Source organism: Magallana gigas, chromosome 7 (genome assembly GCF_963853765.1).
Source record: "Magallana gigas chromosome 7, xbMagGiga1.1, whole genome shotgun sequence".
In the NCBI taxonomy this organism is placed as follows: Eukaryota; Metazoa; Mollusca; class Bivalvia; order Ostreida; family Ostreidae; genus Magallana; species Magallana gigas.
Window position 1 is genome coordinate 2,929,114 of NC_088859.1, and position 13,767 is coordinate 2,942,880.

General features: G+C 35.8%; 1 protein-coding gene and 1 long non-coding RNA gene across 4 annotated transcripts in view; one reads left to right on the forward strand and one right to left on the reverse strand.

The window, feature by feature from the left end:
* LOC117684263 (tetraspanin-18B) overlaps window positions 1–5,532 on the reverse strand; it is a 14,839-nt gene extending 9,307 nt beyond the window's left edge. The window contains exons 1-2 of one of the 3 annotated variants that reach the window (XM_034455628.2): window positions 5,390–5,532; window positions 218–388 (exon numbers count right to left, since the gene is read on the reverse strand). In XM_034455628.2, coding sequence (XP_034311519.1) covers window positions 218–388; window positions 5,390–5,416 — 198 coding nt within the window. In that variant the 5' untranslated portion in view covers window positions 5,417–5,532. Of the gene's footprint in view, window positions 1–217; window positions 389–1,699; window positions 2,094–5,389 lie in introns of those variants that run through there. The other 2 variants (XM_034455626.2, XM_034455627.2) reach the window with 2 other exon arrangements.
* A 355-nt stretch (window positions 5,533–5,887) lies between these two features.
* LOC105342061 (uncharacterized) overlaps window positions 5,888–13,767 on the forward strand; it is a 34,166-nt gene continuing 26,286 nt past the window's right edge. Inside the window, exons 1-2 of the long non-coding RNA XR_004598086.2 lie at window positions 5,888–6,029; window positions 12,774–12,882. This is a non-coding gene — a long non-coding RNA (uncharacterized lncRNA). The remainder of the gene's footprint in view (window positions 6,030–12,773; window positions 12,883–13,767) is intronic.

A 13,767-nucleotide genomic window follows, 5' to 3' on the forward strand; every position in this document is an offset into this window, starting at 1 on the left:
AATTAAATTTACTTCAATTTGTACACCTAACAATACTAACAGTTCTACTTAACAAAATCATATCATATGCACTTAATCATAACCTTATTCTCTACATGAGCATTTAACGTGAAAAATCACGTGAAGTGTCTATTCACGTGAAGAGTGTTTATCACGCGTGATTAATAATCACAATAACCTGCTGTGGAATAATTTCGTTTCTGGTGAAGCCACTTACCAACAGAAACACGTTGTAACAATGAAGAACCCCCGCCAGGTAGTGGAAACACCGGTCTTTTTTCCTCCGCGCCGCCCGGATGTGGATCTTCCGACTGTGCGCCGCTGACCTCTGTGACGTGTCATTCGAGGTCGTGCTGTATTTCTTCTGATTTGTACTCTTTTTCAGCGGCTGAAAAGTAAAAAAAAAATTATCAATTTTTTTTTTTTTGGGGGGGGGGGGGGGGTTCTATAGTGGTTTTCTTTTTATCTTAAATGAATCAGTAAAAAATTGATAGTTTATCAATATATCTATGTACATTCAAAGTTAAAATGTTATCAATTTAAACTTATCAATAACTGTTATATAAGAAGTAAAAAAAAGTATAATTGAGAGATATATATATACTTCTAGTTCAAGACATACGGTTCGATATTTCTATTATACGTCATTTCGATAGATAGATAGATAGATAGATACAAGTCGATTACCCAGGTACATATATCTTATTGTTTTCAAAAAATGTATATCTCAGACTGATTGTTGATGTAAAAAAAAAATGAGTAAACACCCTTTCCCGTCAAGGTGTGTTCTATTTGTATAAAAAAGATGAATCAAGTATTATTTTCTCCATTCCGGTGGTGTATAAATTCTGCCATAAACGTTAAAAATAAATAATACTATGAGTACGCATGTAATAAAACGTCGCGCTATTACAACACCGTCATATCGCATTTCATCAGAACTGCGCTGTTTTGTTTTGTTTTTTATCACGGGAGTGGCTTTGCCTCGGAGCGTTATACAGGGATTTAGGGCAAAAAATCCCCGATCTCGTCAAGACTGCATACAAATGCACCGGTCGACAATCTGCTGTCAAATTCAATAAAATTAGAGAAAAATGCGAAAAATCAGACACTGAACAAGGGAGCGCTTCCTCTTTAAATGCCCGCCTGTTCAGGGCAGATGTTGAGAAAGGAACAATTCTTATTTAAAAATTCGGCAGCAAGTTTCTGTGTGTCATCAATGCTTCATTTCTAAGTGGCTCAAATAAATACTGGCTACAAATGTAGAGACGAGCGCTCAAGTGCCCTCTCAACAAATACCATTTACACTAGTGCATGGATATTTCATCATTTGGTAGCTATTTTTTCTCTGTTCATTTTTTTTCTTAAACTTTCCATTGGCATGATATTTCGGGAATGGGCTTCATAACAGTTATACACACACTGGTTTGTACTTTTGAGATGGAAAAAAAAATTAACCTATCGTTTTAAATCAACCCAATGACAGTTGAGCGATTACTGTTCCACAGTTTATTGGTCCATAGTGTTCACCCGAGGAATATTTTGAATGCGATTTGATCTATTAAAATTGAAAAACAAAACCAAATAAAAATATTGTGTAGTCCTAGGCCCTTAAAATAAAAAGACAAAATTAATTAAAAAGTTAATGTAAATGATAAACAGCGAAGTCTGGCGCGTTTTGAGGTAAACCAAGACTTACACGTTCTAAAGAGTCTGTGGGTCCGAGTGACCGCTGGATGCTGGCCTCGCAGTGCCTGACCAGGTTAGCTACCTTACCAGTGGTCAGTTCTATCGACTGGTTTAACTTCGACGTCATTACTCGTCTGTGACAGAGCTTGTGACTGAGGCGCTAAATCACACGCTGTACGACGACCGGATGTTGCTCGTGAAGAATCAAGCCTTAATAGTACATTCCCTTTGGATTACGACATGTGCCTGGGCCATGTATGAGTTGAGACCTTACGCAATAGTGATTCCTTCCCAGATAATTTATTGAATTTGCCTTAAAATTGTTCAAAGACGTATTTACTCTTTAAAAACGTCGCGATATTTAAAGAACGTAGAAAAAAAAAGAGTTGGCCAGGTAACGGAGACACCTTTCTGCACACACTGCACCGAAAACGACACAGGTGTGGAATCAATGAAATCACTGTTTGTCACTTGTACGGAAAGGGGGTCAGCGTTATTTTGGTATAAACAATTAATTTATCTGCAAAATTGTATTTAATAAATGTTTGGTTTCACTATTGAAAATTTACGTACATTTTCATCATCTTTATCGAGTTCATAGCCCTAGTCAGTGGCCGAGAGCTACTAAATGTAGATGTGTTTTCAGTGAAAAACAAATCCCAACAAATTGTTTTCCCAAATATATATATATATATATATATATATATATATATATATATATATATATATATATATATATATATATATATATATATATATATATATAAGTCACATTTTTCTTTACTTGACAAGTGGTAAACATCGTCATCTCGCCTAATTCAAACCAAGCCCTTAAGGCCCTTTACAACGGGACTCATCTATCAGCAATCTTATTTAAGGAAGGAGGGCGTGAACCACCACACTAAATGTTTATACCCACAACCCCCTCCCTTGGGTCTTGCAAGTGGTCACTCACATCTCGTTATCATAAAAACTACTTAAACCCAGATACAGTCAATTTGAAATGTCGACTTTAGGGTTCAGTCAGAATTTTGTCATTAAGCGAGCGTAGACCTCTGCCACATCACGAGTTCTTTTCTCTCTTTTTTTTTAAACAGATTTAAAAACGCAACTTTCACCAGATCTCTTGACCCGCGAGAGTTTAACATCCGGATTGTTAGTTCACTAGAAGGGTGCAATCAGGAGACGCCGACTCAGTATAAGATAGTCAATATCACCGAACCATAAACAGACCAACGTGTAATTGTTTCACTAGGTTTAACTTAAATTGTTAATTTCAGCTACTATCAATATAAGCATCAGTAACATCATCAGTCTTCAATTCTACTTTCAATGAAACGAAACACTGACAAAAGCACTTGCAATAAATCAAAAGCCCCATCAATAGCGCCTGTATCACGGTGTTGACACAGTCCCCAGCTTGATTGACACCATTACTAGACACTCTTCATGGAGTTTACATTTCGTCAGTGGGTTTTTAAATGTAACACTCGCCCTCTGTCCCCTGCATCGATCCCCAGCACTTGATATTGTACTTACAGCCTCTATGTAAACACGAGTATCGAGCTCCGCATCACCCCTGTGTTTGTCTATGTTTATCACTGATGTTGGGGCCTAATTCTTACAATGGTCACAGACATTTTACATTTTTAATCCATTAGCAGCACCCCGAGCAAATTGTTTTTCCAAGGAATAAAGCACGTCCATACTTTAAAGACGTTTTTGTTGTATAGCAAGGCGAATCATTGACGGAACCTTTGTTTAACCAATCTGACAATGTTTCATACAAAGCCCAGGCTTGTATTTGCAATCATTAGCAATTTCTGGAAGTGAAGTTAAAAAAATTACATTCAACAATATCCTACACAGCTAGGTATATATAACATCTAAATTTTATTCTGCTTGTCGTACCTACGTTACAACCTTTGTGGGTTTTTTTTTCTCAAGCAGTCTTAGGCTGTCATTGTGCTGTAAACTTGGCCATATGCTCTAAGTTGTGCTGTAAACTCGTCCATCTATTGTACTTTCAGTTCATTGTGCTGTGAGCACATGGTCATTTGCCATATAAACGTTGTGGCTGTAAACACTGACTTATGCTGTAAACCCGCCCATCTGTTGCGCTTTTAGTTCAGTGTGCTGTAAGCACTCTGTCGTGTGGCATATTAACGTTTAACAGTAAATGTGCTGTATGTGACAATCAACAACACTCACACTGTCATACTGTCAACGAGAGGTCATATTTGTGGGCATATTGCCTTCTGTTCAATCTTTTTTCAATTAATCTATATTTATTGACTAAAATACGTCTTTTATTAAGATTTAACCTGTTATGTCAGTGATTTTGGCGACAAGCATCTTCCGTTTGTGATTATCGGAAACTGAGCCGATTTACGGCGCACTGATTATATATTCTTTTGATTTCTACAAGAAGTCTTCAGCAATAAGTTTCCCGACACTTGCAACACAATGTACTTATCGCGAATTGATTGTAATCATAGAAACCAATCAATCTCATCGCCATATTGATCTCCTTCTGCTAAACGCATTGTTCCCAGCGTCTTTCATGTTTTGTTTATATTGTTTGATGTTTGAGAAATTGCTTGCGCACCTGAGCACTGATGAAAGATTCTGATCAATGAATAGTCTTTGGCAGCCCCCACTTGATACAGATTGTGAACACTTCCTAATCCTCTTCTAATCCTTTTTTTTATCTTACCAAGTTAAAACAATTTCTTTTCCCTTTTCCAACAGAAAGCAGAAATTGGAGTGGTTTTACGTTGTGGTTATAACTGTAACTTTCTAAAATTAATTTAGATTAAAATATATTTTTGTAAAATCAAAAATTAGTTAATTTAATTAAAACGCTTACGAAAGTGGCATATTAAGAAATTGATATCTATTTGGCAGAAAAAATCAATATCATCATAAAAATGATCCACTAGGAAATATATGAGGAACAAACGCCCTAATTATCATAACCATATGGCTGCATACTCCTATGCAATTTATAATGCTTATCAAGTGAAGTGTACACGAATAAATTTAGGGGTAATTGCTAATACACATTCAGATAACAGAGGATTATCGACAATCAATTACGGCGACCGGCCCTGCCATTTCACATGGTCAATTCCATATCTACCCATGTTAATTATTAATTTGTGTTCGAGAGCACATAACTGTCCATTTTGTTTTATCTGCCTGTCATTATATCGCTAATCTATGAGCATTGCAAAATTAGGGGCCCAAAATATTCACTTCTGCTTTCTATGAGAACTGAATCTATGTAAAGTGACAAAAGGTAAATAGTCATGTACATGTAGATCAAATACTTATCATATTTTCAATAACCCCCACGCCCTCCCTTTCAATGACCCTCCCCCCCCCCCTTTTTTTTTTTTTTTTTTTTTTTTTTTACAAATTTAAATGTTAATTTCATAATTTATCAATTCACAAACGTTGATTCTGATATTGAACAATAATTTACTTTCAATCAGAAACATTTTGGATGTAGTCATTCCCCACAAGACTTGTTTTTATTTCCCCCTTGTCGCCCCTGGCGGTCAATGGGGGTCCACAGATAACACTCCTGCCTCTCAGCGTCGGCTTCCTTTGTCCGTCACTAATCCATTACATCACCCAGCTCTGGCCACTATAACCTAACGCAAGCTGACACAGACTAAGAAAAAACAAAACTTACCTCAAAAACTTCGTTGAATTCTGCCATTCCAAAATAATATCACTTTTCCAAACACAACGCGAAAAAAATAAAGTTTTGTTGAAACGTTCAAGACTCCGGCACTTGGTTGCTAATAAGAAACATGTGGTCGTTTCAGAGGGGACAGGGTCGTAAGTTTCAGCATCGCAAAAGTTGTTCCCACGATCGTAGCGCACGGGGTGTTTGATTTCACAAGAGTTAGACAAACAAGCGACAAATATTAAAATTGATTACTCGAAACTACATATACAACATTTACACATCGTTAGTTACTGAGAGTTGAATCACCCCTGTAAATTTCATCACATCCAAACTGCCCGTTGTGTCACTAGAAGTTCCTCGCGCACCCCGCTCTGGATACATCCAATCTCGCGCGCGATTCGTCCATTAACAATCTAGACTCACGCCCTTTGTCGCAGTTCGAAACTAAATTATTCAATAAATTCGCCGCTGCATCTGTTTATTTCAATTTAACACATTATCCAAAAGAGGCGACTTCCGTATTCTTGGCTCGAGTGGATCTACGTTCGGCGGCCAGTGCTCGGAGGCTATTAGATGGAGTCTGCTGGGGAAAACAAAGCGGCCCAAAGTCCCTCACCCCACCGAGAATCACCAGTTCACGGTAAGACTATATCACATCTCTCACTCTCTCCTACAAAAATAAAATGATGATCTTCAGGGATATTGATATTTATCTATTTCTGGGGGATTTTTTACCTTGAAATCTCAGACGTCATTTCACAAGAATAAGTAACAAGTCAGTTTTTGGGTTGTTTCTTGGCAAGATGATGCAGTTTCATTTGCTATACATCATATTTTTTTCTTTCTCGGTATGGTGTTAAGTAGATATTTTCTTGAGAAGGAAACTTGTGAGCAAGAGCTGAGTTTATTGATTACAAGACGTTAAAATCTTACCTTTGAATAATTAATTGCTCTTTATTGCATGTACGGCTCTTTCTTCGTTATTCCCCTAAAACTGCTCCGTCTGAAATTTCCGCCAAAATGGCAACAGCACCGACTAAGATCCGTAGTCTTCTCCCAGACACAACCCGCTGGAATTCACGCGTCCGTTCCCTCGGGTATGGCGTGGATCTCGGACCTTTATTGGCTGGTTTCGGGTCAGGAAGTGTTTCATATTCTACATAATGATAATAAAGAAATCCACGTCATCAATGAACTATTGCAGAAATGAGTTTTTAAGAGGCCTTTGTTTGACGCTGATTAGAATTAAATTTGTGAAGACTCGGGATAAGTTTTCTTCTTCTCATTATCCCCCGCCTCGCCGTATTGTAACCCTCAGCATCAGATGGCCAGGGTTTGGTTCACCCGACACCTCCCTCCCACAAAGAGCGCGCTCCTTGCCGGGAAATCCCTGGGCTCTGAAGTAAATGATACCACTGTATTTGATGTTTCCTGACGGAGATTTAATTTGTAAAATTATTGATAAAAAGGAGTAATCAGTGAGACATGGAAATGCCAGGTAGACGAGGCATCACGTTTATACCTGACCAAGGTGTGACAGAACAAGGTGTACATGTACAGGTAAAGTATATGTATTTAATAATGATCTTGGATCCTGATCACAAAGAACCGATCGGTTCCTAGGAAACGAAGCAGCTGCTTTGCTCTCGTTTTTCTTCGAATAATTTGGAATTCGTTGTGACAAGACTTCATCAAATTAAACTGTATTTTTTTAAAATACTATTTTTTTTATTCGTTTGGTGCTTGTGGAGACGTGTCACCGACCTGGCAAATTTAAGTATAAAAATTGCAATATATTGGTAATAGATTATAACAGATCAATGTCGACCAACTTAGACTGTACTGAATATATAAAGATACAGTAAAGCAGTGGGTATAGCTCGAAAAGAGAGGCGGGACAATAGAATCATCTGATTCTTTTACTTCTTTTAGATATTCTGTAATCCGTGTGTAAACAATCAAAATACAAAATGTCACATCCTTTAGTCACGATTTGCTTGCCAAGGTCATCATTTGATATAAACATGAACTATTAAATTCGCTAAGTAATTTGTCGGGTATTCTGGGTGTTTTAAAAAGAATTTTAAAAACAAAAGCAAACCCACAAAACAAAATAAAGCAATTAAAAGAAGGAAAAGACACACAACAAAGAAATCATTACGTCTAAATTGTTAAAATGAATCTATCGAGAAAATTGCAACAAAAAGGTTTTAGAAAAGGTGGTTGTTGTTTTTTTGTTTTTTTTAAAGAATAATCCGGAGTGGGCGTTGAATACTTGTTTAGTGTTTTGTGTGATTATATGTCGATGGTTATGACTGCGTAATCACGGTAGACTCGAACCAGTGTGAAAATGGGATTTTTGACAATGACAATTTCTGCATAAATTACAGTGTTGAGAAAAATCACAAAAATTTGAACAATAATACATATAATACATACATTGCATGCATTGGAGTGACAATACAAAAGTGGAAAAAAAGGAAAAAAGTATGATTAGCAATTAACCTAGAGAGCGAACTCTCTCAATTATAACTTTAATGAATTTGCACAGATTAATCAACAATTTTTTTATTATTAGTATTAAAGAGTTGTTGAAATTTGTAAACATTTGGTTGTGTGTAGAAGTATGAAGGTATGTATAAAACTCTCTTATCTTTAATTGTTATATCTGTACAATGAAATAAATAATGAAATTCATCTCCTATCTCAATAAATGATTGAGTTATTTACTTAGTACATTAGTAACATTTATTTCTCAAAATTAGATATAAATATACATGTAGACAAAACTTTAATGTAACACAAATCCAAACCGTGTATATATCTGTAATGAGACACGGTCACACATGTACACACATATCGAAGCCTTTTGTGGTGATGTGTACATTATCTACATTAACTGTCTGAACATGTGCATTTATTTTGTTTACCGAATTCGTTCAATAAGACATGTAAGATGTATAGAAGTTTTTTTTATTGTTTTCTATTTATTAGTATCTATCTGATAGTAACAATTTTGAGCCTGAGCTGACGTCTACCCAAAATTCTTTTTTCTGCTAGTTAGTACACATGTGTTTCTAGTCGAACAAGAAATAATACGTTCATTTAAGGAATATAAGAAAAATCATTCTTTGAATATAATCAGGTGATAAAATACGGTTGGGGTGATCAAATTCAATAAAGCCCGAAGGGCTTATGATAGATTTGATCACCCCCGACCGTATTTGATCTACGTATTCAAAGAATGATTTCTTATTACTTATATTTATATCATTTTTAGCAATTGTACGATTAAATATTAAAATAATCATTGAGGAACTGTATTGGAATATACATTACAAAATTGATTCGTAGTGTTATCACAGAGAGAGACACTTGAAAATGTAAATATATCGTTATAAAAGACTGTAGAAATTTTCTAAGATTGTTAAAATATCAAATGGGGTTGGGATAAACATCCATAATGCAATCACAAAATAGAATTGCTATAGAAATTATTCCAGTTCAGTTCGTTTTAATGGGTGCGAAAATGAGTAGTTCTGTTTTTGTAAAGAATAACGCGAGTTCGTGTCAATTGATAGATTACTTGATATTCATAATGTTTGGCTTAATCAATTTAGCTGATTTGAGTTGAATCCGATATTTATAAAAGCTGAATATTTCAGCAAGCAATTAAAAGACACTTTGTCGTCGCATATTTCTGCATATAAAGTGGGGTTTTAGTTGGTTATATATTATTGGGATCGTTGTCTTTAAATAATCGGCCATAAATATTTTTCACAATGTGGTTCTCCGGCAGACACAGATGAGTTGTTTAATGGAATGGAAGACCAAGAACTATTATAGCGCGCCGACATCGCGCGGCCGGGATGCTTTTTATTGGCGGGTTATATCAGGCAAAATTATTAATGCAAGCGTAAATCCAAGATATTCCATTTCATCTGTTAGCTTTTACCATTTCCATTAGCTTAATTTCATAAACCTCTTTTGGAATGCGATGGTATTTCAAACGTAAACTCATTGAAAAAGGTCTCGCGTCCCGTGGGGCCCGGTTTCCCGTCCGGACGACTCCCGAGGGGTCAATACAACTTAATTAGAACTTAGATGCCTTAATGGCCATGAATAAACGATATTTATTTAATTCTTTTCCTGGGAGATGACTCTAAATCATAAATGAAAGGCACAAAGTGAAAAAAGCATGGCCCAACATCGATTTGAGTGTTTGAAATGTTACCGGGTACACAGTTACAAGGGGCGAAGTCTTTGAAGTCGTCTGCTTTAGGAATCGTAAATTGGACAGTAAACTTCCTGGGAACACACGTCTTCAAACGCGTGGACCAAGAATTAACGCAGTAAAGTAGGTGTAAAAGCCATCGTAGAGGGAATGATCCGGCCGCTCAAATTACGACGTAATTATGACGTCGGCACGATTTGACTTGGTAATCGCTCTCATCATTTTCTGTCTTCTAAAACACAACCTCATCGATTGCTTGTGCCGCTGATTTCAGACTGTCAAATCGACGCCCATTTCCCCGACAATTTTATTACGTTTATACGGCCAAATCAAATTTACCACCATTTATGAATTGTCCTTTTTAACAAGAACTATGAATACATAATGACGTTATTATTTCGTCAACCAAGCCTTGTTAGCTTGAAATTACAAGTTATTACGGACCCATGGACCGAAACCAGACTGCTTGATCGAAAAAAAGGTCGTTGCTGTTTTCTGGGTAAATTATAATTGTATTTAGCCAAAGCCTCCTCGCTTTGTCTTTTGCAAGAAATTGCTATCCATTGATATTTAATTAAACATTTTGTTATTGAATCTCCGTAGTTTTTACAATATGAGAATGCATTGATAAACTTCTCCTTCCCTGGGCTCTAACCATATTTAACTGTATCCCCTGTTATCAAATTATATTTTGTAGAAAAAATGTTGCCTATAGACAGAGGCACGTTTATTTGTTTGCATTGTACGAAGGCATTGTGTTTGCACGGTTTGGAATTGTCTCAAGATATATCATAGATCTTTTTAGGAAGGAAATGGTTGTTAGTCTTTAAAGCACCTGTAAGTTATAGAACTTTCTAACTCTCAAGCTCTTTTATTCTGAACTCTCCTTACATTTTGATTGCAGCAATTCAATTACAGAGAAGCAAGTCTTATGATATTTTAGCTTCATTCACATTGTCATTGAGAAATTTACAAATTCTGTTTGCCTCTTATATATTATTGTCAATGCTACACTAGCTATACACTAAATAGTGTAGAACGGACCAATTTCTAAACCTGAATTCGAACAGTCGTATAGCTCTCTCCATATAAGTTCAAATTATGGATATGCCCATAGAAGATGTCTCAATTAAAATGAATGTTCTCCATTCATGTAAATTCCTCATTTCTTCGTAGGCCAAGGAACCACTAGTGTCTACCAGTTAAAACCCACTCGGCAACGAACAAACACAGTATTCCAGATCAGTACTTCATGTGCTTGTGGACTGGACCTCCACTACCCCCCCCCCCCCCTTTTGTTTTCTTAACTTTTTTATATTTTCTTTTTTTTTCATTTCACATCTTTGACAACCTCTAGATCTTATATACATCTCAAGTAAAAGAAATATCAAGACTTGGCTGCATTTTCTATTCCCACACATTTTCCTGTATATACGGAAAACGAGAGTAAATAGAAAAGGCCACCGAGTCCTGATATTTCGGGGGGGGGGGGGGGGGGGGAGGGGGGGTTTTCTACTTGAGACGTATATAAGGGGTTGTTAAGGATAAGGAATGAAAAAATAAATATTTTTTTTAAAGGAATAAAAATAGGATTAGCGTCTTTTCCCATTATTTCGCCTTCCCCCGTGTTTGAACAGAAAGTACCTGTTACTAAAAATAGATACGGGTTCCTGTAGTTACAGGTACTGATTTTATAATGGTGTCTGTAACCACTGATTTGTCATAAATTCAGGAAACCTGCATCAAAATTGAATAAATTGAACTGCCTTAATTGTAAAGACAGTTGATATTATGTCATTTCTTATCTAATACTTTAATAGGAGTCTTTTCAATATATGTGGCTATATACTGTAGTCTGTCCCAAGTTATTGCATCCATCACTTTATGATGATTTTTAATAAAAATAAACATACATGTGAAAGAAATACAGCTGAAATCGATAAAAGGGACATATCTTCATTGAACAATTGTCATTTTTCACTCATTAAAGTTCACAGGAACGAAAACAAATTTCTTACGGAGATTTATAATGGGAAATGTTTACATCTTTTCTCCATTCGGAAGTACTCGGGAATTTTTCAACGTTATCATCCGGGCTTGTTAATGGCTAGTGCAATGCAACATCCCCGTAGACTTTCTATTTTTGGGTGTGTATTGAAACCCGAAGCGGTAGTATTTATGATTATCGAAATGTCAGTCAAAAAGTGGTGGAAGCAAAAACTCGGGACAGAGTATAGTATATACCGGTAGTTGTATTAGATAAGTCACTAATTGAAATAGTTGTCTAATTTTTAGCACGAGACCACGTTAAACCAAAATTAATTCAATGTAAACGTTTACTACAACAGCTGTAGAACACAATTTTAATCAGATTTCTTTGGTTTAAAGTGGTTCTAACAGTCAAATATCCAACTTTTTATTGCATACAAACTATTTTCCTTGAATTTCTAACAAGGCCCGAAGATTTAATTTTAATGATGCCGTGGAAGATAATTAAGATTCTTTTAACACGGAAATTGTGTGGTTTGCGTTTCTTTGAATGTATTTTTTTTAAATATTGTATAATTTTGAAAATGTCTGATGTTTGCAAATGGGAAAATAATGCTGCTTTACCTCTTGGGGGGGGGGGGGGGGGGGGGGGTGGGGGGTAGTGCATGGTCCAGTCAAAAAGCACATGTGAACAGTACGCAAAGAATCACCACGACGAGCTACATATATATCTGTTATAATTATCACTAAAATACACTTCAATCACAAAATCAGTTGATAAAAGATGTTTCTGTTTACACTAGTGGACAGTTGTAAATTCGTTGCTATCCAAGCATCGCTTGCTTTGAACATTGTGTTGTGGTCTGATGCATCAAGTCTGTTCCATAGAGTGAAATAATGATAGCAGTACAAAGGTTCTAGTAAATGTTGTTTCAAAAGGTCACCAGTAAGGTCTATGATCTATGCGGATGTCCCTCAGTGTGCAATGTTAATGTCGTCTGCTCAATGTTCTTTCACACTTCAAACTATTATGTTGTAGAGTGTTGAGTGAATGTGGATTTCTTGTAGGAGAATGTCTGAATCTCAAGTTTTAAAGTAGTTCTCAAGAAAAAAATCCTCTTTACCCAAAACACATCGGTTCATTCTCTGTTTAATTTTCAGAACAGACAGGAGTGTTGCTGAAGAGGTTGAGGTATGCAGTGATGTATTCAAAGAGAAGAACAAGCATGATGAGTAATTAAGGACAGGATTGTCTTAGGAGCAGTCCCAGGTAAGTGTTAATTCATCTCATTCATTTGTAACATCTCTAAGGGTCCTTATAATTTTGTTCAAAGTTCAGTAACTCTAGATGGAACTTCAGCAAACCTGACGTTAATCTATTTTTCTATTAAATAAAAATAAATACCCCTTGCCTAATTAAAATACAAAGTCAGGTGCCTTCGTTCGAACTTTGCAAACAAAAAATTGCAGTAAATAGCTTTAAACAGGTTGGGACCAGTCACCCATGTGAGTTATAATAGAATATTTGGGATATAAAATCCCAAATGGGATATAATTACATTTCTGGTGCAAAAATTAGAGAATATTTTTATTCTGATAAAACTACAATAAATCTACATTAAGATAGGTAAAATGACACACAGTTGTTCTGTAACTCTACTATTTGGGAAATTAATCCCTCGGTGGATCCGATCAATCTTGTAAACTGTAGGTTAACAAAAACACAATGCTTACCAAAAATTGTTGCATATTTAAGTGGATTTATATGTCAGAACAATTACAATTTAAAAACCTAGATTTTTGCACTCAAATTTATATTCCATTTGGGGTATTATATCCCACACTGGTATAATAACCCATGTATGCAATTGGCTCCAACCTATTAAACTAATAACAATGCCCTCTTTTATTTTATTCTGGTCATTTATTGTAAGAGTTTATATTATTACTCAAAACAAATCACAAATGCTATTAGAAATAAAAATTCATTTTTTACGTAAACAATGCAAAATATTTTACTGATCAATAACCACAGATTGCACCTGTACAGCTAGATTATAAACTCTGTTTATGAAATATCAACTACACAACAAGGTCATGTCTGTCAACAACACAGAAAAAAAGTAACAAAATCATCCTCATGATCTACAGAATG